The sequence below is a fragment of the Ursus americanus genome, chromosome 34 (genome assembly GCF_024610735.1).
Source record: "Ursus americanus isolate L20-20 chromosome 34, mUrsAme1.1.p, whole genome shotgun sequence".
NCBI classification, from domain to species: domain Eukaryota; kingdom Metazoa; phylum Chordata; class Mammalia; order Carnivora; family Ursidae; genus Ursus; species Ursus americanus.
Genome location: NC_142160.1, coordinates 13262227 through 13288775, shown reverse-complemented (window position 1 = coordinate 13288775; position 26549 = coordinate 13262227). Strand labels below are relative to the sequence as shown.

At 37.3% G+C, this 26549-nt stretch overlaps 1 protein-coding gene across 1 annotated transcript in view; it reads right to left on the bottom strand.

Moving 5' to 3' along the window:
* C34H9orf85 (chromosome 34 C9orf85 homolog) overlaps positions 1-26549 on the bottom strand; it is a 60942-nt gene that overhangs the window by 12638 nt on the left and 21755 nt on the right. Inside the window, exon 2 of the mRNA XM_045772484.2 lies at positions 14064-14170. Coding sequence (XP_045628440.1) covers positions 14064-14170 — 107 coding nt within the window. The remainder of the gene's footprint in view (positions 1-14063; positions 14171-26549) is intronic.

Genomic DNA, 26549 nt, shown 5'->3' with positions numbered 1-26549 from the left:
TCAAAACTCAGTAATAAGTAAACAAAGCAATTCAATAGAAACATGAGCTAAAATATATAAGGAAGACTTCACTAAAGAAGAAACAGATGCAAAATGAGCACATGAAAAGATGTTTAGTATCCCTGGTCATCAAACAAATCCAAATTAAAATTACAATGAGATATAGCTACTCACTTATAGCTAAAACAGGACAAAACAGGGGCCCCTGGGCGGCTCCCTTGGTTAAGCATCTGACTTTGGCTCAGATCATGATGCCAGGCTCTACATCAGGCTCTGTGCTGAGCGGGGAGTCTGCTTTGCCCTCTCCCTCTGTCTCTGCCCCCTCTCCAGTTCGTGCTCTCCCTCTCTCTCAAATAAATAAATAAAATCTTTAAAAATAAATTAGTAAATAATGCAATAAAATAAAACAGGACAAAACAAACAAAACAAAAAATCCTAGTGTTGAGGATGCAGAACATCTGGAACTCTCATACTGCTGGTAAGAATGCAAACGGTATAGCCATTTTAGAAAACAGTTCGATACTTTCTTATAAACATATCCCTAACATACAACCCAGCAATCTCAGTGCTACACACTTACTCAAGAGAAATAAAAACCCTGTACACGAATATATATGGAAGCACAGATAAAGGTGGTACCCAAGCACCTAACAAATAAATCTTAAAAAAAAAAAAAAAAAAGAATGGGTTGCCTGGTAGCTCAGTCAGTTTAAGCATCTGCCTTTGGCCCAGGTTATGATGCCAGGGTCCTGGGATCGAGCCCCGCATTGGGTTCCTTGCTCAGCCAGGAGCCCAATTCTCCCTCTCCCTCTCCCCCCCGCTCATGTTCTCTCTCACTCTCGCTCTCAATCTCGCTCTCTCTCAAATAGATACATAAAATCTTTAAAAAAAAAGATTGATCTGTTTAATTTAGAGGGGACAGGGGAGAGGGAGAAAGAGTCTCAAGCAGACTCCATGCTGAGCTGACAGGTGCTCGATCTCATAACCCTTAGATCACCACCTGAGCCAAAATCAAGAGTCAGCTGCTCAACCAACTGTGCCACTCAGGTGCCCTGGTTGCTACATTCTCAAAGGGTCTCATAACTGCTTGTATATCTCACCAATATTTAATATAAAACGAATGATAAACACCACAGAAATCTTGCAAAAGTAGTTTTACAAGTAGAAATTCAAAGAAGACATCTATGGTCTAATATTCCCTGCACATCCCCTCCCTCTTGAGCACTAAGTGTATAACCACCAGCTTCATATAGTAAAAGTGCAGCTCTTTCTGCCCATGGGTCCTATTCCCGTGCTACCTAAATAAACCTATTAAGCCGTACCATACAACGTCTCGAGAAGTCTTTCTTGGCCATTGCATTCGATAATCCTGCAACAGGTGGAGTGACTACAAAGTTTTGGGGTAATGGAACTGTCCTATATCTTAATTGTGGTATTAGTCTCACAACTGTATTAATTTCTCAAAACTTATAAAACTGTTGTTAAAAACATGAAAGCAGGCCCAAAATGGAGTTACTTATGCTAAGCACCAAGACGTAGTTAGTTCACTTTCAGCTCTGCCAGAAATGGAATCCTATACCAGTCAATCAGGCATCTCCTGGTCAGCACTAGTTAGTTGATCTGCCTAACAGACCCCTGTCAGTCCCTAGAGGAAAGCTGGCTGAAGTAACCAACCAGCTTTTTGTCTAGTATAATTTCCTTGTTCCCACTTCCTTTTGCCTTTCCTTTTGCATACCTCCTTGGAGCTCCTTTCTGTCTGCTAGACTGTATGGACTGGTTCATAAAGCAAAGAATAAAGCTAGTAAGATCATTAAGATTTACTCAGTTGAATTTTGTTTTTTAATACTGTACAGTAAAAAGGATGAATTTTACTGCACATAAATCATATCTTCAAGAGACCTGACTGACAAAAATCTTAGAATTAAAAAAAAAACTCAAAAAACTTCTCTGATATACAATTTAAGTGAAAATAATAATTAAAAATTTCTTATTAAATTATTTGGTATGTTTATATATTGGATTTCTAAAAAGTTTTACTTAATTACTCAGCAATAAAAAAAGCATTTAAAAAATGTATACCATTAGAACACACACAGAGAAAGTTCTAACAATCCATATAGATTAGGGGAAGCTTCAGGTTTTCTTTTGGTGTCAAATTTTTGAAAGTTTTAAAATAATTTTAAAGAAAGTCTGTCTTTGTTAGGTTCATCAAAGGCTTCAAGGAAATTAGAATGTTTTCATTTCTGTGAATGTGTTGTTTCATACCAGGGAGTCCTGGGGTAAACCAATCCTTAAGTATTCAAATTCCTAATTCAGGGATAAAACTGTATTTACAGAACTGTTAATGGTAAAATTTACATGTAAAATAGGCTTAAAAATGGGATATCCTGTTTTGGAATTTGGAGTTAAAAGATCCCAGAGTCTACATTCTCTAGCCCACTGAGTTCCCAAAACAATGACTCTTAACACTGACTCCAACACCTGAAGCTTATTAAGATGTAGATATCTGGGTTACAGCCATTATTTACATACTTGAAATCTTGGGGATGGGTCCCAAGAATCTGTTAAACTCTTCAAGAAATTCTTATGCACATTACCACTTGAAACTCTTGACCAGATCAAAGTAATACTTCCTAGTTATGGGGGTTTTCCAGTGTTCCTACTGCTGGTTGAGACTGTAATGGCCAATTCAAAGAAGAGAAGGAATTCTAGTGCTGAAAGCAATTATACTCTTTTCAAATTTAAGTTCACTCTGAAAAACAGCCAGGTTTATTAGGCTAGCAGTTCAGTGAATATAAATATACCTATCTTTTAAGGAGACACACAGATTTTTAAAATGTTTCCTTTTTATAAATGTGAAATATGTTTGTGAAAATGTAATATAAATTTATACACTTATACTTAACAAGCTTCCAGTTTCCCTCGCACATAAGTAGGACCTTTGTGTGCCTTCTCTTTCAAATCTCTTAATTCAGGCTTTATGTCTTCACTGGGAGTAGAATGAAAGAAGGTCTGAAAGTAATTGAATTTCTGCATTTTTTTTTCACCTCAAGGCTCAAAAAATCTTGATCTCAAGAATGGAATGATTTAGATATTATTTTAATGATAAGAACACACCTTCCAAGTTGTCATAAAATTTGTGAAATATCTTGAAACACCTTTTAAAGTGGCTGAAAATTATTTAATCACTCTTGAGTGATTTTTTCTTATAAAATACACAGTAAAGAAAAACTTTAAATTCACCTCAATATAAATTTTACCTATTTTCCCTTGAAATGGCTATATTTTTAATATTTTGAGTCCAACACTCAATGAACTTCAGAGATGTTAAAATAATCATGGTTTTGCCTTCTTTTTATTTCTCCATGAAATGTAATTCCCAAAAACAATCAAACAATCTTGACCATGCATAAACCACAACTAATCATTTCAGGGGAAACCATGGCCAAATAAAAACACAGGTCACTCCTATAAACCATGTTTACTGACAAAGGAGACAGTAGCACACTTCTTTAAAAATGATACCATATTTACTTCTTTATAATGAAAAACACAATAGGAAGAAAAAACTAATTAAAAGCTAAAATATGCTCACTACATATTTAAGGGTGAAAGTCAGGACAAAACTTGAAGTTTTCAATGGACCACTGTAAATACTAGTAAAGACTATTATCAAAATAGCACTGACACAGCAGACTGAGATTCTAGCACAGCTTTGACATGTTCTTCTCATATAACCTTTGAAAGTCACTTTCTTTGAGTCTCATTCTTCATAATGAGTACTGAAAGTGCTGGCCACTTAGCATGAACAAGGACAGGGGCACCAAACTGTACTAGTAATCACTGTATTTGTCACCTCCCAAAACTCAGTTTAAAAACTAAAAGAAAAACTCACAGACTTTCTAATGACATTGTTGTGATATTAACATGACTTTTATATTGTATAATAAAACATATCAACATTTAGAAGATCAGTATAACTCAGTGAACTAATATTTTCCAAGTGAGCAAATGTATGTTACAAAATCATGCATGGGTATGGGACACCAGTCTGGCTCATTGGGTAGAGCATGAAACTCTGGATAGGATTTCTACAATTACCTGGGAAAAGCTATTAAAATTTACTTTTACTCCTTTTAAAACTTTTTCCTTTTTCTTCTACTAGCCAGACACTAAAGAAATTTGTAAAAATGTATAACAATGTCACTTGTCTCACCAGTATTTTTGTTTCAAAAGTTACTTTTCACAAAAAGTTATTAATACTTAATGGGCATATGTTGCTTATATTCGTATTATTTATTACATAATTATTTTTAAAATGTCTGAGTTTTCATATGTAATACAATAAATATCAATAGATATAACCCATATAAATCCATGTAAGCCAAGCTTTCTCAGGTGCTCAGTAATTTTTAAGAGTTACGAAGGGATCCTGAAACAAAAGGTTTCAGAACCACTGATCTAGGCAATAAATACCAAGGGAAAAAGAACTGATCTTATATTTCTAGTACTTGCTACAAGTAAAAGGCAACTTCGCTGGCACTGTCTTAATTTCCTGGTTAAATTATTACACTTTAACCTTTACCATAATTCAGCTCCACTTGTAATACTCGTAATAGGCGATGACTAGGTGCTTTCGTAAACAATGAGCTATGGTACTCCACCCTTGTTGTACAAATAATAGAAACTCAACATCTCATCGACAGACTTCCATAAAGTCACACTTCCTGCAGTGACTCTAAGTAATCTGCTAACACCGAAAGATTCTGAAACCATACTAAGGAATTATATCACATGCTACTTAGAAATTGCTTTTAAGGAAACAGTATCTCTAAAGTCCAAGAATTTTGAGTAGAAAAAGCTACAATTCACTTCCTTGTGTCCCTAAACGACGCGTTTAAAAATAAGTGGAGAGATTGTACTACCTCTTCTCACCACAGATTTGATTAGAACAATTCTTAAAAGCGTACAAAATATTCACCTCTGACCAAGAGTAATTTAGAAAAAGAGAGAAAATGAAAATTACTGCACTTTAGGGCAGGCAATTTTAAATTAAAGCTTGTATATCAATCAATATTAATGTCAAAATGTAGGTTTCATGTACAGGTGAACAACGGATGACAGTAATGAAAACTTTCCACTTTTACATTTAAATATTAAGGACCAAGTTTCTGGGCAAGAATAAAGCCAGGGTTTACAGTCACCACATACTTCAGTATGACATGAAGAGCAACCTGTGAGCAAAACTCCACTCTAGGACATTTTAATACTCCTGGAATAAGGTTACACAACTCTCCTCCTATCACTGATTAACCATCAGAGTCTCAACCTATTATAAGAAATGCTGGGGTTGAAGAATATAACCAAAGAGGCCAAACTATATAGTTTATTATCACACACTGATAACATGGAGGGACTGATAACACTGTAGTATATAACAATGTTTACTTTTTTAAAGATGCTTATTATTTTAAGTAAACTCTACCCCAAGGTAGGACTTAAACTCACGACCCTAAAATTAGAGTTGCATGCTCTAAAGACTGAGCCAGCCAGGCACCCTTACTTTTTGTTTTGTTTTGTTTTGTTTTTTTGAGGTGTTTTTTTTGGGGGGGAGGACTTTAAGTAATCTCTATGACCACTGTGGGGCTCGAACTCACAACCCTGAGATCAAGTCACATTGCTATACCGATTGAGCCAGCCAGGCACCCCCGAACAAATGACAATCTATGTGGAACCCAAAGACAATATATATAGAGACACCTTGAGACGAACCACATTATCTATCAAAGGGAACATGGGATTCTTGTTCATTTTCCCTCCATCCCCTGGTGATTCACTCACAGGGCATCCTGCAAACATTGTTTTTTGTTTGTTTGTTTGTTTTTTAAGATTTTATTTATTTGACAGAGAGAGGGACAGCCAGCGAGAGAGGGAACACAGGCAGCGGGAGTGGGAGAGAAAGAAGCAGGCTCATAGTGGAGAAGCATGATGTGGGGCTCGATCCCAGAACACCAGGATCACACCCTGAGCCGAAGGCAGATGCTTAACGACTGAGCCACCCAGGCGCCCCCCTGCAAACATTGTTTACAGCACTCTTTTACCTTTAATTTCTATCTTTTCTAGATCTCTCTCTCCTGTTTTCATTTTATTAGTTCTCTGCAGTCTCCCCTTGGACCCTATGGGTCTCTTTCATCTTTTACTTATACCTGGCACTCCTCACAGTCTGCCCAAGAATTATTTGTGGGCCTATCTCTCCTAATAGATTGTAAACTCCTTGGTGTTGGACATTGATTGTGGTATCTTCTATAATATATAGCACAGTGTCTTGCATGTTGAAGATGCTGTTTGAAATAACTGCAGGGGCGCCTGGGTGGCACAGCGGTTAAGCGTCTGCCTTCAGCTCAGAGCGTGATCCCGGCATTATGGGATCGAGCCCCACATCAGGCTCCTCCACTATGAGCCTGCTTCTTCCTCTCCCACTCCCCCTGCTTGTGTTCCCTCTCTCGCTGGCTGTCTCTATCTCTGTCGAATAAATAAATAAAATCTTAAAAAAAAAAAAAAAGAAATAACTGCAAACACAGAATTTGAATTTGGCACATCAAATTCAATGTGGCAAATTCTATGTGACAGATACTTTCTACCCATGACAAGTATAGTCTCTTATAAAAGAAAAATATTGGGACACCTGGGTGGTTCAGTTGCTTAAGCGCCTGCCTTCAGCTCACACCTTGATCCTGGAGTGCCAGGATCAAGTCTTGTATCGGTCATCCTGCTCAGCGGGGAGTCTGCTTCTCCCTCTGACCTTCCCTCCCTTGTGCTCTCTCTTTCTCTCTCTCAAATACATAAATAAAATCTTTAAAAAAGGGGGGGGAATATTATTGAGTGAATAAGGTAAAAGTTAAGATTAGTTGAAATAATAAGTATCTTTAAAGTAAAATTCATTAACAAACTGACTATTCCTTTAATCTGTGAAGTGTTTATTCAGTAACAAAGTAGGAAAAGTGGATTATGATGTCACTTTTTGATTTTTCATTTGTGCTGATTTCATGACTTTTGAGAGTATTATTAGTACTGGGGTGCCTGGGTGGCTCAGTCGGTTAAATGTCTGCCTTCAGCTCAGGTCATGATCCCAGTGTCCGGGGATCAAGCCCCACATGGGGCTCCCTGCTCAGCGGGGAGCCTACTTCTCCTTCTCCAGCTCCCTGTGACTATGTTCCCTCTCTTGCTATTTCTGTTAAATAAACAAAATTAAAAAAAAAAAAAAAAAAGAAGATTAGTTCTTATTTTAGCTTTAAGTTTGTTAATGTCTTTACTGACAGGGTATAATAATAGTTTTTACTTAGAATTACCTTGTTTGTGATTTATAAAACCTAATATTCAGTTAATTATTAATATAATGTTAAACTTAATTTCCATTTTAAGAGAAACAGTTAAATTACTCATGACTTAGTAGTTATTTTGGATAATGGTTTTACTATTTTTTGTTGATGGCAAAAGTTATTTGAAATGTTTTTGAAAATATAATAGCTGGGCACCTGGGTGGCTCCATTGGTTAAGCATCTGCCTTTGGCTCAGGTCATGATCCCGGAGTCCTGGCCATCTAGCCTCACATTGGGCTCCCCAATGTGGAGACTGCTTCTCCCCCTTCCCTACCTCGTTTGTGCTCTCCCTCTCTCTTGCTCGCTCTCAAAAATAAACTTACAAAAAAAAAAAAAAAAAAAGAAAGAAAGAAAATATAATTATGTTTTAATTTCTTGGTGATTCTCAATAACATCATTATTAAAATAACATAAATATTTAAAAATAAAAATAACTGGGGCGCCTGGGTGGCACAGCGGTTAGGCGTCTGCCTTCGGCTCAGGGTGTGATCCGGCGTTATGGGATCGAGCCCCACATCAGGCTCCCCTGCTATGAGCCTGTTTCTTCCTCTCCCGCTCCCCCTGCTTGTGTTCCCTCTCTCGCTGGCTGTCGAATACATAAATAAAATCTTTACAAAATAAATAAATAAAATAACTGCAAACAAATGTTGATAAAGATATTGAGAGAGTGGAACCCTTGTGTACTGTTGGTGTGACTGGCAAAATGGTGCAATCACTATTAAAAAAGGTATGAAGATTCCTAAAATAATTAAAAACAAAACTACCATATGAGCCAGCAATCCCACTTCTGGGTATATATGCCAAAAAATTGAAAGCAGAGTCTTGAAGAGATATTTGCACAGCAATGCTCATAGCAGTATTCACAACAGCCAAGAGGTAGAAGCAACCTAAGTGTCCATCCACAGATGAGTGAAAACCAAAATGTAGTGTATGTGTCTGAGTGTATATATATTCAATGGAATATTATTCAGTCTTAAAAGGGAAGAGAATTCTGTAATATGCTATAACAATGAGCCTTGAGAACATTACACTAAGTGAAATAAGCCAGTCACAAAAGGACAAACACTGTTATGATTCCATTTATATGAAGTATTTAAAGTAGTCAAATTCAGGGGTACCTGGGTGACTCAGTCAGTTAAGCTTCCAAGTCTTGATCTCAGGGTCATGAGTTCAAGCCCCACACTGGAGCCTAGTGTGGAGCCTACTTTAAAAAAATAAAAATAAAGTAGCCAAATTCATAGCAACAGAAAGTAGAATGGTAGCTACCAGGAGCTGACAGAGTAGGGGGAGGGGAGTCACTGTTTAAGAGGCACAGAATTCAAACTTGCAAGATGACAATGTTTTGGAGATCTGTGCACAACAATGTGAATACACTTAACACTACTGAACTGTACACTTACAAATGGCTAAAATGGTAAATTGTATATAATTTGTTTTACACCATCACAAAAATATATAGATAATTTTTAAAGACAGGTGGCTCTATAAAAGATCATCTCGAGGGTCTTAGTTTGGCTAATTCGGTTAGAACAAAGTTTTGTAGTAAAGAAGGAGCAAGCGGATGGTTAGAGAGTCAAGCCAAATAGGGTGGCATGACCTGCTCAGGACCATCTCATCCTCCTCTATCTCATTTGCTCCCAGTCTGACTTTCTGTGTTCTCCCACAGTTTGGAGAACCTCATCCCCACTCCCACTCTCTCACACACTGTTGCAGACATACAAAGCAGAACTTCCCAGGAACAAAATTCCACTTAGCCTCCTGCTGCTGGAGACCCAACTCTTCCTGATAGGAGTCCTGGAAACTTTTATGTGAAATAAGCCTTTTTCACAATACTAGTTTATTCAAACTCTGGACCAAGGAATCTATTTGAGTAGAGGTGAGATAGAGAAGAATTTATTTAATACAATAAAGTATGAAGAGGTAAGGGCTTCAGTGGGTTGATAAATTTTAGAAAGTGCTAAATACCTACATGTGAAAACCAGGTGTGGTGACTTCCATTTAAAAGCAAAGTGCTTTAGGCATTAAGCACCTACAATGTCCTGAAACTGTTAGAACAGACATCCATACAGCAATGCTGACTGCAAGACATGTGACACCAGTTCTTGCCCTCCTCACTTAAAATGTTTTTTAGAATTAAATCCACTTTTAAGAAATTATATTTTTAAAGTAATCTCTACACCCAACATGGGGCTCAAACTCACAACCAAGATCAAGAGTTGCATGCTTCACCGACGGAGCCCCAAATGAAATCTACTTTTAATCAACATTCTTCTTGCAGCATTTAAGGTCTAGGCTCCCTTTTCCCCAACCAGGGCAGCTCTGTTTGGGCCTGCTGTATTCAGTGGATCCCCGGGTAAGCTTTTGTTTTATTTAAGAATTCGGGCTCCTGGCTGGCTCATTCTGTACAGCATGCAACTCTTCATCTCCAGGTGGTCAGTTCCAACACCCCATGTTGGGCATAGAGCTTAATAAAAAAAAATAAAAAAAAAAAAAAAAGAAGGAGAAGAAGAAGAAGAAAGGGAAGAAAGAAAAGAAAAAGAATTCTACAGCTGAGACTGAAAACCACTGGACTAAGATAGATGTCAAGTTTCAGTGGGACTTGGCCCTGTTAGTATCCATGTATTTTGTATACAGCAAGGTTTCTCAACCAAGACACTAGCAGCATGTTGGCTGGCTATGTCTTTGACATGAGGGCTGTCCTGTGCACGGTACGATGTTTCACAGCACCTGACCTTTACCCACTATATGCCAGTAGCATCCCTCCCAAATGCCCTAGTCAAGACCATCAAAATTATCTCCAGACACTGCCAAATATCCCCTGGGAGGCAAAATTCTCCCCTCCCAGTTGAGAACTGCTAATGCAGAGGACATATAGGTCCACTTCTAAGCTCAGACCCCAATTTGTTAGTGCTCTGTTGCTGTTTTATACCAGCTTCTCCTTTCTCTTCTACTACTATGGTGATGTTAAACATAAGCTAATACTATATTCTTGGTAAATTCTTTTTTACGAGTAGGAAGAGAAAAGAAGCAGTCTAGAGATTCTAAGACAAATATGGGTAATTGCTTATAACACTTCTAAATTCATAGTTGAAAAAGTTGCTTGGTTACTTGAAATACAAGGCCTAAGAAGTTTCTAGGTACTAGCTTAGACATTTCAATGCCTGAACGTAAAATCTATTTGTCTGGACATGTGTATTTAAAAAAAAAAAAAATGGGATGCCTGCCTGGCTCAGTTGGTAGAGCATGCAACTCTTGTTCCCAGGGTCTTAAGTTCAAGCCCCACGTTGGCATAGTGCGAGCTTACTTAATTAATTAATAAGCGGGGCTATATACGTGGTACTCATCAGTGGATAACTTTCATAAACAAGATGGGTGGCTATAAAAATTAATATAGCATCAGGCTCAGATAAAGGGACGAAAAAGACTTTTTGAATGAATAATACAACACTGAGAAATCATTGCAGGAGGAGGAAAACACGATTTTGGAATGGGATCAATTTGCATTTGAATCTTAACTCCATCTGCTTTACTTTCTGATCTTGGCTAAGATAATGTAATCCCGTCTGAGCCCAGAAAAAAGGAAAAAAAAAAAAAAGCCCCCTTTATTCCTTGTCTTGTATTGCTTGAGGAAGGGGATAATCTTTTAACCATCTGTATTTCCAGTATGGCTGGGAAATAATGTCGATAAAAGAATTTTAAGTAAAAAATGTGAGGACTCCATTCTTCTTTAAGAGCTATACAAATTATTTGACTTTTATTAAGACCTCTTGCTTTTCCAATAATTCAGCTCCATGCTCAAGGTTATTTACAGGATTTGTGAATGACTTTGGACTGACCAAGCATAGTAGTGAATGCTTTTAATTTATCTTTGGGTTTTTTTTTCAACAGTCAAAACCAGGGCCCTTTAAAATTGAGGTTTTATACAAAAAGATTTAGACTCATTCTGATCCACAATTCTTACATAGACAAGTCATCTTTAAGTCTAATAATGATTAGACCGTTTGGGTGTCCAGGAGATGTTAGTGGCACCAGAGCAGCCCTCCAACCAGGAATTAGCAGGTACTCATCTTCAGATCAAAAGACATAAGCCAAAATAAGCGGGAATCGGGCTACGGACTACCCTGCCCTCTGATTAAGTGGCCAGAGAAGAGCAGCTGTGAAAAGCTGAGCATTATCTTTATAAGCCTTTCACTATATTTCCATAGACTTGAAGATTTGAGTATTCAGTGATATTTAAAACTACCTAATATCAAAGGGTAGTACCAAGATCACATTGTTTACATAGCACTAATGCATGACCTCCCTTTTTATCCCCTTCCCTCTCAGGACCATGATCCCATCTCCCTCTAGCAAATGATAGTTTTCAGCTCTTCCAGCTTCAGTTAGGACATCTTTTCCAAAGAGTCTCTGGGAATGGTCCAGAGTTGTTTTCGGTAATTGGGAGAAAGTATCATAGAGAACATGATTTAAAAATCCTGTAGCGGGGCGCCTGGGTGGCACAGCGGTTAAGCGTCTGCCTTCGGTTCAGGGCGTGATCCCGGCGTTATGGGATCGAGCCCCACATCAGGCTCCTCTGCTATGAGCCTGCTTCTTCCTCTCCCACTCCCCCTGCTTGTGTTCCCTCTCTAGCTGGCTGTCTCTATCCTGTCGAATAAATAAATAAAAAATCTTTAAAAAAATAAAAAAAAATAAAAATCCTGTAGCATGTCACCTCCCTGAAAATGAATCATTTTCTCCGAATACAAACACGATACAATTTTTGCTTCCATGGTCAAAACAGACAACATGGAAGACTTTAGATGTCTAATTCTTTCTTGGGTCTAACATTTGGGATTAGATCTCAAGGGCAATGGAAATTTGCTAATCATCTGTGGTTTTTGATGATTTACAAGCCTAACAAATAAGATAAAAGAGCTTCAATTTTCCCAATTTCCAGAATATTACTTCATTCCAAAAGAAATGTCACCTATAAATAGCCCCTCCTCCTCTTACATTTTATGTTCTGTTGAACTTTTCCTTATGTACATCATTTGGCTACATAATCTGTGGCAAGAGACAGCTAGACAAGTAAAATAATACTCAACATTTTAATCAATGACTCAACAATTGAATCCAGGGTGCTGGAAAATTGATCTTTTCACAAAAGACACATCCAGTGTCAAAGAAAACTTCTCATATAAATCCTGACAAAGGACAAATTTAACTTCTAAGCATGATTAGCTTGAGTAAAACATTCAAAATTTCTTAACAAGTTATGGTACCATCAGCATCTTTCATCAACACACTTAAATCCCTTACAGTGTTGGTGAGTATTAATATGCAGAGAATGCAACGTGGATACGGTGAGTTATACTTTCTACGACACTCTCGATCACGGATTGGAGTTTGAAAGCTAAGGCTTTCCAAAATGCCTAATGTGCCAAGTGCTCAGTGTAATTTGAAATTCATGATATTCTCGGCCAGGCAGGTGAGGTCCTCAGTAACATGCTCAGACCTTGGTTTAACTAGCAGTTTCTTGGACTCTCAGGAATAATCATTTGTTCTAGATTAGCCTGGGCTTCTCTATTTCTAAAGATCTTCCTTTAGGCTTGAATGTCTTGTTATCTGTCATTGGGAATTTATACAATATTACATTTCCTTCATTTTGCACTCATTCTGAGCTATTCTGTGGCTAACCTCATCTGTCTTAGGGTGATGTGGAACAGCAGCTCCTGAGGTCCTCTCAGCCTTCATCTTCTTGACCCACCTGAAGTTTCTCAAAGAGCACTGGGTCACTGTACTACCCAGGTAGTGGCAACATTATCATGACCTTTCCTGACTCCAAGGACTTCAATGACTCCAAGACAGGATAGAGTTGCCGACCTTTGAGTCTAGGTGTCCACATCCAACCATTCTTTTTTTTTTTAAGAGTTTTTTTTTTTTTAATGTATTTATTTTGAGTCATTCCTACACCCAACATGGGGCTTGAACTCATGACTCCGAGATTGAGAGTCACATGCTTTTCTGACTGAGCAAGCCAGGAACCCAAAGTTATATCAAAATTTAGAGAGAAATCCCTTTTTTTAAAAAAGATATTTATTTTTTAAGAAGTCTCTGTACCCAACACGGGGCTCGAACTCACAACCTCAAGATCAAGAGTCTCATGATCCACCAACTGAGTCAGCTAGGTACCCCTAGAAAGCTACAAATAATATAATAGGCCTATAAACCAAAACTACATGGCTTATAGCACAGCCAGCTACAGAGAATACAGTAGAAAACACAATTAATTCATTCATGGAAATCTAGCCTTGGATAGTACCAACAGTTGCCAAACTTCCCTACTGCTAATTTGGGCCAGTGAGCATAAAACTCATCAGATTTGTTTAAAAGTATCTTCTTTTGGGAGGAAATGCTAAGGAACATTGCTCTCTTTTTCTCTCTCACTCATTCTCCCCACCCCACCCCCCAGCTCTCTATCTCTGACAAATAAATAAATAAAATCTTTAAAAAAAATGGGTGGGAAAGGATGAATCCATTTTATAGAAGGAATCAGCACGTTAGATCAAATTCTACATGGGAGAATGGGATTTTTCTCTCCATCTACGTTAGTATTCAGTGGGATACAATTTTGAGTATCGGGGAATGAAAGAATAAGCTATGATACATATATTATTGGTAAGATAATTAAGAAACATAACTCACCATTTTTTAGGCTTTGACAATGGTTTATATTTGCTGTATTTTACACGCCATTCAAGAACTTCTTTACAGCGCTGACAAACTCCATCATGAAGCTTTGCATTAATTTTCTTAAAAATAAACAGAAAAACAAAGTAAGAATTTCATCTGTGAGCCAGCATTGCAAACCCCAGGAAAAAGGCACATGAAAAATTTAAGTTTTTTTAAACAGTAACCTAAATTTAATCTGCATAACATTTTATGATACACTACGTATTTTTATGTGCATTACTCAAGTTGGTTCTTTACAAAGACAAAGATTCTTAAATAGGTGTAGCTCAGAATCATCCAGGAAATGTTTTAATCTCTTGGCAGGAGTATTTCAGAAAGCCCTCCCCATTGATTCTGATGTGTGCAAATGTTAAAACTCAAATTAGTACAGTCAGGATACGTGCGTTTTACTTACATAGGTTATAGCTCACTAATAATGTAATAATAAAGAAAACCTAATGCATATTTTAAGACTACTGTTTCCAACAATTCAAATCTTACCAATGAAGAAACGAGAAATTACACCGAGAAATTATAGTCCTAAATTATCAGTCTGTAGGGGAGAGCAGAGACCATGACACCTGAGAAAGGAGTGTCAGGGAGAAGTTGCTATAAGCACAAAAGTATTTAATTCTTCAATTTAATACTTTCATATTCTCATGTAAAGAAAAAACGTTTTGGAAAAGTTACCTTGCTAATCTGACTTCTTCAAAACAGAAAATAAATATGTGCATGGGAATACCTGCGGTGGGAAAAGGGCCATATTTATGGGGGGAAAATCACCCCATATTTACTATGATTTTCTTCTCAAAATGTGTTGGGAAATTAGGAGAATGAAAAAAATTTAAATGTGTCATGTGTTCTCCCCAATAGTTTTACATTCTATAACATATTCATGTGATTCAGGACCCAGACTATTTATTTTCACTATGTATGCTGAGAATTCTCCAACTTACTTTGGCTGTGGAAGCCTGGTCTTTGCCTATCGTTGGAATAATGAGTAAAGGGACATTTTATGTTTTCTTTGCTTCCCTTGTTTCCTTTTTTAATTTCTCAAGAGGAGAAAGAAAAGGATCACAAAAGATGCAGATTCTTTGGGAGGTTATCTGATGCTGAGTTAAAAGCACAATGTTTAAAGATCATTTGAAAAAAACCCGAAACTTTGGAAAAGTGCTTGATATTCTTTAAAGTTCTATACAAGAAGGTAAAATAATTTGACAAAACATTTACTCAAAGAGAAAATATTTCAAGGGTCTTTTCAAAAGCCACAAATTAAGCTGTGAATACATTATGTTTTATTTTACCTCTATGGTGAAAAACATATTCTGTTACTTAGTAATTGTGTATGGGTATTCCTTTCTCCCTGACCTAGACAGAGAGTCCCTGGAAAAATAAATTCTACGTGACACTATATTCCTTGTTTACTGCTAACTGTTGCCAGAAAGAAGGAAATCTGTGTCCAGTACCAAACTCCTCTTCTCATCAAACTTGATACATAATTATCCCACATAAGACTTGCTAAGAAATACCCAGAACTAAAATTCACACTTCATCATTTGTTCTCACTGCCCTCTGTTGCCTAGAATATCTTACAAAAAGCATTACTGGGGCACCTGAGTGGTTCAGTCGGCTAAGCACCTGCCTTCGGCTCAGGTCATGATTCCAAGGTGCTAGGATCGAGCCCCATGTCAGGCTCCCTGCTCAGGGAGCCTGCTTCTCCCTCTCCCTTTGCTGCTCCTCCTGCTTGTGCTCTCTCTCTCTCTCTTCCTCTCTGGCTCTCTCTCTCTCAAATAAATAAAATCTTTTAAAAAATTAAAATATACATAAAAAAACATTACTTATATTTTTCTAACTCTAACAGTAATGGAAACAAGCTAACAACTTGAACTATGATTATAATATGAACGTGATATCTTTCTTAATAGAATATTCTTAGAATGCAAAACATTTTGTTACTTGCAAATTTTATTATATGTAACACACTGTGCTTGTTAACTAGGAAGCGTTATTTGGTTTCTTGTTTGTTTCTGTATCCAATTTCTGACCAGTTCATCTTGATTTACAAAGCTGCACATAGCTTGGAAACTGGTTTCTTCAGGGCGGATCGGACAATAGAACAAAACAGGTCTTTGTGGAAACTTGTCCTGTGAGTGATGTGTGAAACAGTATAAATGGAGATGTTGTAGAAAGTTCACATCACTAACAGGCACTACTACAAAACTGAACTTGATTTTCATGTGTTAAGAAATGAATAAGAATAAGAATGAAAATGAATGGTACTTTCACTTAAAGAGAGTTGTAAAAAGAACTTTGTCTTACTGTATTTTGGCAAACTAGAAACAGTGAATTCCAGAGATGTGAGCAATGAAAGCTAAATCCTAGTTCTAGGAATCATTCTGCCAGGAGCAAAGAAGATGGCAATCTTACCTTACTCACACCTATGTTTACAACTAACCCTGTTTTAGCAATTAATTTTAGCATATTCCTCCTGGGAGAAATCACAGGTTATTAAGGTTAAGATTTAAGCACATCCAAATATAAAATCAAAACTTAGTTTTGTAAGTACAAAAGACTTTAAAGATCATTTTGTTTAAGAAGCTACTTTAAAGACCTTTAAAGGGAAAGAACTTCAGAGAAGGTTCCACTGAACTTAGGAATCGTAGCTAAAGAAGAAAACCTTATTTATAAATTGAACATTTTAAGTTAGAATAAACTTATGGTGTATCAAAAGACACTCTTACTTAATATATATGTAGACTCTTAGCCATCAATGATTCATACAACATATTTTATACTAAATGTTGTTATTCCTGCTGTAAACATTCTGTTGTCAGACAAGGCATCTTTTAAAATTTAATACAGCACTCTCAAGAAGAAATTAGATGAGGACTTTACCACCCAAGAGGCAAACTGCAAATATACTATCTGTATCAACAGTCTGATACTGAAAAATACTTTATAAAATATAAAGTATCCTGTAACAGAAAGAAAATACTATTACGGGGGAAAGGAATTTTAATACCACTCAAGAATAACTAATAATTTTTCATTAGGATTTTTCTATACATCATATTTCTTTCAGAAATGCTAATGCCAAACAATGGCATATTTTACTTCACTTCATTAATTGAAAAAAAAAAGAATTAAAAAACTAAATTAGAGTCAAGGAAAATGACAATTTTAACTGCTGCTGAAAATACATTTCCAAGAAATGGAATTATTCTTCCCCCTGCATTACCCCTTCCTCCAAAATAAGGTTTTGGTGCTAATACAGCTACAATAGTATTACTCCAGAAAATAGGGTTTTTATATCCTTTTTATATTTAAAAGCATATATTTTTTAAATTTTCTATTAATATCCCCTTATTCTAAATATGGCTAGAAGATAAAGGATCTCTAGATTTGGGAATAAGAATTTATATGATTAATAATAATAACATTAAAAATCTGTCTTTTGTTTTGTGACTTTCAAATCATAAACTATTTTGTTTTAAATCCTTCTAATATGGCCAGAACATGGTTGGGCATAAAATATCTTCAAAACCAATACAACCGGGACACCTGGATGGCTCGGTTGGTCGGTTAAGCATCTGCCTTTGGCTCAGGTCATGATCCCAGCGTCCTGGGATCAAGTCCCCTGTCTGACTCCCTGCTCAGCAAGGAGCCTGCTTCTCCCCCTGACTGCTGCTCCCCCTGCTTGTGCTCTCTCTCTCACTCTTTCTGACAAATAAACAAAATCTTTAAAAACAAAAACAAAATCAATCAATACAAAAACAAAACAAAAAATAGATGAGGGAATCATATTGAAGGGAAAATGAGGATAGGCAGGAAAAATGACGAAGGAGTCAGGATTGCAGCTGGGAAGTGCACTTGCTAGAAATGGACCATAAGTGAGATCCAAGCTTTCTAGCAGCCAGTAAAACATGAGCTCCACTCCACTACCCGATTCAATGCCTGTAACATGCCCAAAATCCAGTTTCTTAGAAGTAGTACATCTATTCTGGTTACTGAAACCCAAGTCTGGTCTTTCCCAAAAAGGACCCCATATGATACAGTAAGCCATGCTCTCAACAACACCCTTAAAATACAAAGCATTTCACAGAGTTGTTTTCTACCAGGGTTCTCCAAGTATCTGGTGTTACATAATGTCAAACGGTGTGCTTAAGAGTTATTCTCAGGGGTACAATGTAGGTACAGATGCCTGATATTAATAGGATCTACAGGAATGCACCACATATAATAAGGTCATCATAAGTAGTATTTCTCTTAACAGAATTCTAAAAACATCCACCTCTATTATGAAAAACTTCAAACATGCAGAAAGAAGTTAAAATGATACTAATGCATAGCCATATACACATTATCTAGAGACAAGTGTTAACATTTTTTAATCTGTTTTCTATGTGTGTCTACACTTAGTTGCAGGCATCAGGACCCTATACCTCTTAATCATATATATCCTAGAAATACTTTCTCCTAATTAACCACACCACTGTTACACTTCAGAAAAAATGAAAAATAACTCTCTAATGTCATTGGATGTAGCCAGTCTACATTGAAATTTCCTAACCTGCTCCCTGCCCTCTGTATCAGTATTCAAGTACTGTTCCGCTGTTCTTTCTCTTCTGTTCTACAAGGATTTCCCTTTTTTTTTAAGAGACAGAAAGCAAGGGGGAGGGGCAGAGGGAGAGAGAGCATCTTAAGCAGGATTCACACCCAGCACAGAGGCCAATGACACAAGACTCGATCTCACGACCCTGAGATCATGACCTGAGCCAAAATCAAGAGCCAGAACACTTAACCGACTGAGCCACCCAGGCTCAGGATCATGAGAAAGAGCTGCGCATCCAGCTCTGTGCTCTGTGCTGAGTCTGCATGAGATTCTTTATCTCCTTCTCCCTCTACCCCTTCCCTGACTTGCACTAAATAAATAAATAAATAAATAGATAGATAGATAGATAGATAGATATCTTTAAAAAAAAAGTTACCAGCTGGGGGTGCCTGGATGGCTCAGTCGGAAGGACATGCCACTCTTGATCCGAGGGTCATGACTTGGAGCCCCACATTGAGTGTAAAGATTATAAACATAAACTCAAAAAAATAATTTAAAAAATAAGAATAAAATGGTACCAGCTGAAGTGGGTTTTGAGGTACAACGCATATACTATATACACATACAATAAAATTAGCCCATTTTAGATGTATAGTTGTATGAATCTTTTTTTTTTTTAAAGATTTTATTTATTTATTTGACAGAGAAAGACAGCCAGCGAGAGAGAGAACACAAGCAGGGGGAGTGGGAGAGGAAGAAGCAGGCTCTTAGTGGAGGAGCCTGATGTGGAGCTCAAACCCAGAACGCTGGGATCACGCCCTAGGCCGAAGGCAGTTGCTTAACCACTGTGCTACCCAGGCGCCCCTACTTGTATGAATCTGATAGCCAAAATATAGAATATTTTCATTACTCTAAAAAGTTCCCTCATGGCCCTTTGTTGTCAATCCCTCTTACCAGTCCCCAGGCAATGCTGATTTTTTAATCTCCTATAGTTTTGCCTTTTTCAGAATGTCATATAAATGGAATATGGATAAAGTATACAGCTATTGGCAGAGCTCATTCCTTTTCACTGGTGAATGATACTCCATTATACAGATGTGCTACAGTAACATTTATTCATTCACAATTTGAAGCACATTCTGAGTTGTTTCCAGTTTTGGGTAGTAATATTTGCACACAAGTTTGTGTGTGGACACTTTTCATTTCTCTTAGGTTAATACCTAAGAATGGTATTGTTGGATTTTGTAACAATTTTCTTTTTTTTTTAAAGATTTTATTTATTTATTTGAGAAAGAGCACGTTCCCACACAAGCAGAGGGAGGGGCAGAGGAAGAGGGAGAGAGAATTTCAAGCAGACTATGCACTAAGCATGGAGCCCAATGCAGGGCTTGACTTCATGACCCTAAGATCATGACCTGAGCTGAAGTCAAGAGTAAGAAGCTTAACCAAGCTGTCCCTATGATAATTTTTTACTTAACACTTTAAAAAAAAAAAAAAGATTTATTTATTTATTTGAGAGAGAGAGAACATGAGCACAAGCAAGGAGTGGAGCAGAGGGAGAGAATCTCAAGCAGACTCCCTACTGAGTATGGAGCCAGATGCAGAGCTCCATCCCACAAACCCAAGACCATGACCTGAGCCAAAACCAAGAACTGGACACTCAGTCCACCTAGCCACCCAGGCACCCCTCTGCTAAACTCTATAAGAAACTAACACTTTGGGGCACCTGGATGGCTCAGTTGTTAAGCGTCTTCCTTCGGCTCAGATCACGATCCCAGGGTCCTGGGATCTAGCCCTGCTGTGCAGGGAGCCCACTTCTCTCTCTCCCACTCCCTCTGCTTGTGTTCCCTCTCTTGCTGTCTGTCAAATAAATAAATAAAATCTTAAAAAAAAAGAAAAAGAAAAGAAACTAACACTTTTTTGGGACACCTGGGTGGCTCAGTCGGTTTAGTGTCTGCTTTTGGCTCAGGTCATGATCCCAGGGTCCTGGGATCCAGCGGGCATCAGGCTCCCTGCTCAGCAGGGAACCTGCTTCTCTCTCTCCCTCTGCCCCTCCCCGTGCTTGTTGTGCTCTCTCTCTCTCAAATAAATAAATAAAATCTTAAAAAAAAAAAAACTAACACTTTTTCAAAGTGGCTGTACCATTTTGCATTCCCACTAATCATGTATAAAGATCCAGTTTTTCCACATCATTTCTAGTGTTTGAAATTGTAAATATTTTTTATTTTAGCCATTAGAATCAGTGTATAGTATTATCTCATTATGGTTTTAATTTGCATTTCCCTTAATAATTAATAATGCTGAACATCTTTTCATGTGTTTACTTGCCATCATGTATTTTCCTAAGTGTCTGTTCAAATCTTTCGCCTATTGTTTTCAATTAGGTTGTTCATTTTCTAATTATTGAGATATGAGGGTTCTGTACATATTCTTGATAATGTGCTTTACAAATATATTCTCCCAATCTGTGCTTTTATTTTCATTATCTTAACAGTGTTTTTCTAATAGAAGAATTTTTTAATTTCAATGAAGAACAACTAATTTTTCCTTTATAGAAAGAAGTGTAGAGCTTACTCAAATATTTTTCTTTTATAGACCTTGCATTTTGTATCAAATCAAAGAAGTCTTTGAAGAATCATGAAGATTTTTACCTATATTTTTGACCTGAAGTTCAGTAATTTTAGGTTTTATATTAAATCTATGCTCCATTTTGAATTAATTTTTGTACATGGTGCAAAACACCAGCAGAGGTTCATTTTAAATTAAATATGGATGTCCACGTTCCAGTACCCCTGCATTGCATTTGTATCCTTGTCAAAAATTAAGTATGTGTGAATCCATTTCTGGACTCAATATTCTATCACGTTAATCTATGTGTCTACTCTTTCACCTGTTACCACCTTGTCTTGATTAGTATTGCTTTAGGCTCTTGAAATTAGTACTGTCCTCCAACTCTGTTCTTTTTCAAAATTGTTTTGACTATTCTAGTTCCTTTGCTTTTCCATAAACATTTTGGAATCAGTTTGTTGATTTCAACAAAAAAGCTATGATTGTGATTAGGGTTACACTGAAACTATGAATAACATGGGGGGAGAACTGACATCTCAACAACACTGAATCTTCCAAACAATGAACACTGCATTCCTGAGATAAGCCCCACCTGTCTGTGATATATCGTATTTATTGGTGAATACAATATGCTAATATTTAGTTGGAAATTTTATGTCCAAATTCAACGAGAGATTTTGGTCCACAGTTGTTTCGGGTTTTCTCTTACAACGCCTTTCTCTGGCATTGGTGTCTAACTCAATTGCTAGAGAATTCATGTGCAAGGGTAAAAGGACTTAAAATAGGAATACCTTACATATCCTAGAAGAATAGAATATTAAAAATTTTGTAGAATAAGCTCAAATCCGGGGTGTCCGGGTGGCTCAATCAGTTAAGCGTCTGCCTTCTGCCTTCAGCTTGGGTCATGATCTCAGGTCCTGGGCTTGGGCCCTACATTGGGCTCCCTGCTCAGCAGGGAGTCTGCTTCTCCCTCTCTGCCTGCCTGCAGCTTGCTCTGCTTGTTCTCTCTCCCTCTTTCTCCCTCTGCCAAATAAATAAAATCTTTAAAAAAAAAAAAAAAGAGCTCCAATCCTATTTTTAAAGGTTTAAAAGAACATTTACATGTTTAAAAGTGTTTTTTGTCACGAACCTAGGAACGAAAATTACTGTAATTACACGGAACTGTCAAATAAATAAATATAATCTTAAAAAAATACTCCTGCTATAATCAACTGAATATCATATTTAGGCCACCACTAATATGTCATCCAGGATATTAATACTGAGTTCTACTGACTTCAAACTTTCAAACCTGCAAACTCTTTTTTTAGTGTGATAAAGAAGTAAACAGTTTACATTACTCTCAGAAATATTTTATTTGAATTAAGTCACTGAGTCTTTCCCTCAGTGTATTTTTATGTATTTTATTATTTCACAAAATGAGCTGGTCATTTAAGTAGCCTAGAAATACTTTTGAAGTACATCTGATAGTAAAACTGGTTTTACTGTCATTTAGGGAACAATATAAAACAAAAGTTACTTAGGCTTGCTTCTTTTTAGGAAATCATTTGTTCAATATAGCTAATTACAGATTAGCTGCCAACATTTACAATATTTCACAAAAAATTCAGAACAAGTCTCCTTTAAGTAAAAGAGTACCCTAGGGTTCGAAAATACTTGATATACATACACATACCAAATACATAAAAATTTGAGTTACCAATATTTGATTTTTTGCTATATAAAATTCTAATTAAAAGATACCTAAAGCATAGGGGAACCTGGATGGCTTAGTCAGAAGAGGGGGCAACTCTTGATCTTAGGATCATGAGTTTGAGCCCCATACTGGGTGTACAGATTACTAAAAAAAAGCAAATTAAAACACACACACACACACACACACACACTAAAAGAAAACCCCAAAACCAAAACAACAAAAAACAAAAGAAAAAGAAAGGAGAAAAAAACAAAAAACAGAGGCACTGGGTGGCTCAGTAGATTGAGTTTCTGACTCTTGATTTCAGCTCAGGTCATGATCTCAGGGTGGGGCTCCACGCTGGGCATGGAGTCCGCTTGGGATTCTCTCCCTCCCTCTGTCCCTCCCTCCCCTCATGCACACACATTTACACTCTCTCTCTCAAAAAACCAAACCAAAACCAAAACCAAACCAAACAAAAAGATATCTAAAGCATAAAGTGGGGTATATTTCTACCATAAGCTAAAGTAATTAATTTTCTTCCCCAAAGTCTACTCCATCTTCCTCCTATTCACTCTGTATTAATCATGTCCTTAAAGAATCAAAACCAAACTGAAAGAAGTGAAAATATACATGAGAAATACTCAAACTGGTCGTCTTACTCAATAAATTTACAACATAAACTTTTTATTGTCAAGAAATAATATTTGAGTCCCTCTCCCACTTTTTTTGTTACTGCTGGATCTCTAACGAGTGACATCTGTGAAAATAAACAATTGCATTTTCATCCAAACACTGAATATAAAATGAGCCTGAATCATCCCAAACAGAGGACTATTCTCTCAATAAGTGGGTAGAGCTATTGTCCGTTGGAATTATACAGAGAGGGCCTGTGTACAAACTACCCAAACTACCTACTGATATATTTCAGCAGCCAAGCAAACTACCCAGATTTTCACTGACAAACTTAATGCAAACAGACACTTAAGTGGAGTCACACCTGCCTACAGGCAGAAACATGCTGTTGCAATATCTTCTGGCAGTAGAGAAACCTATTTAAAAAAGCATTTTATCCCAAAGTGTATTTACTCATTTACTCTAAGAAAAATTAAAGTATAGTGCTCTGCATTTTAACAAGCAAATAGTTCTAAAAGATACTAAAAACCAAAACTGCATTGTTAAACTGATCAATCACATCTGCATTTTTTTTAAAGATTTTATTTACTTACTTGAGAGAGAGAGCACGAGCAGGGGGGAGGGGCAGAGGGAGAGGGAGAAGCAGACTCCCTACTGGGCAGGGAGCCCGATGAGGGACTTGATCCCAGGATCCTGAGATCATGACCTGTGCCAAAGGCAGATCCTTAACTTACTGAGCCACCCAGGCGCCCCTCAATCACAGCTTTAAAAAGGTGTAGGCAGTTGCAACAAAGAGTACTCTGTACGAAGATTTTTAATTCTGTCCATTTTGTTCTAAAAGGCACAATTAGGGAGGATATGTTATGAATGTTAAAAAAATATTTTTATGGAAGGTCCCACAATGCAATGGTAAAAACAAATGATAAGTAGAACATTAGAAGGAATAATCTCCTGACAGCAAGAGAGATTCTGCCTTCTAATTAAAACATGGGCACTTAATATTTTAAGATAATGTGATGCCAATTATCTTTGAGCCATCTTCATTATTAAGTATGGGACACTTTTAGTAAATAAGTAACCCAAGAACAACATCTCTAAATAGAAATAAATAGCTTTACTATCAGAGGAGTTCTATGGGAAGTTTAAGTCTCTTCTTCCTCAAAATTTTGCCATAAATGATCAAAATGTCAATGGTTTTATCTAAAAATAATTTTTGTCTTTCCTGAAAAAAGACCTTACAAAGTAGGATCGTATCCCCAACTCCATCTGCTCCTTCTCAAGATCCTCTGCTGAGGCTTCTTCCTCTGCTTACCCCTTAAAAAAATCCATTCCCCAATATTTACTTAGTCATCCATTCGTGCATTCACTCACTCACTCATTCTGTCTGTCTCTTCAACCAAGGTGCCTGCTCAATGCTTCTTTCTTTTCACATTATGTATTTAATCTTGGTCACATGAATCTGTAACCACAGCCTCAACAAGGAACTCAATGAAGAATATAAATCAAAATTATCTCCCCAGTCCTACTGTCTCTCTGCAGGTCCTGATACATCAGACTGCGTGTTCGACATTCACTTTCCTCCTCATGCAAATCCTTGAAACATCTCAAATTCATGGACTAAACAGCAATCACTATTTTAGCAATAAAATCTCCTCTGTTCCAAACTTCGTCTTTAGAAGGTCTTCTTGTAGGCATAGGTACAAAAATCTCAGGTCACCCTTGACTTCTCGCTCTTTTACCAAAATGCCAATACTGACAAAATCATTTTTTCCACAATGTCCCCAACCATGTCTTCTACCTTCTATCCCCCCACTTCCTTATAGCATGTCCTTATTTCTGATCTGCATTACTAAGTAGCATCCCAAATGAAGATGGACTGGGGAGTGAGGAAGATAGAGAATGGGAGACCAAGCCATCAACACTTACATTTTAATGGACATCTCTCCATAACTCTCCTCTAGTCAGAAACCTACACTCTTTAAGGCACTCCTCAGACTGATATTCAGAACTGTCTGCAGTTTGATCCCTACTTTTCTTTCTTGTCCTATCTCCTGATTTTTCTCCCTGTGCAGCTAAGCACTCCTAAGTAAACCAATCTGGTAGTACAGAAACTGCAATGTGCCTCGTCCTGTCTTTGCTTTGCCCGCACTGTATCTCCTTTTGCTCAGTATTTGCATGCTAAAGTTTAATTTTTCATTCACATTCCAGCTCTGTTTTCCAAGCAATCACCCCAGATCCACTGTAGTGTCTTCCACCTCACTCAATTCAGAAGATGTACACACTTACAGTGACTGGGCCATATTAGATACTAGAGATGCAGGATTTAAAAAAGAGCGAGGTAAGGTAAGCAGGCAAATGAAGACAGTTTTGACATTGGGGAAATGGGTTTGGGATCATCCTCTACCTAACAAAGTCCAGTAGCCAGGGCAGACCTTGCAGAAGCATGAGAAAGCATATGGCCCTTCTGGGAAACTGCAAACAGGAACAGCTGAACAATAGGGTGTGATGAGAGGGAGAGGAATGAGCTAAACTGTAAGAGAAATTGCAGGCAGGCTACCTAAAGAATTTTGACTCTTAAATAGGGAAGGGACCTGATTGGATAGGATCCTAAGGCGTAATTAAAGGCAAGACTAGAGGGAAGTATGGAGATCAGTACGGAAGTTGCTACAGTAACCTAGAATTATATACTAAAACACTAAATTTGGCTGTGGTAGTGGGGATAGAGAGATGGACACAGGCTTGGGAGGCAATAAAGATACAGAAATGATCTGGATTCAGTAAAGAGAACAGATGACTACAAGAGAGTTGGAGCAAAGCCAAGACTCCAGGGGAAGAGTGACTTTTAAGTCAGTTCTCAAACTCCAGGGTACGTAAGACCCAACTGGAAAGCATAGTAAAAAATCATATTTCCAGGGGCGCCCAGCTGGCTCAGTCAGAAGAGCCTGTGGCTCTAGATCTCGGGGTTGTGAGTTTGAGCCCCACGTTGGGAGTAGAGATTACTAAAAATAAATAAACTTGAATAAATAAT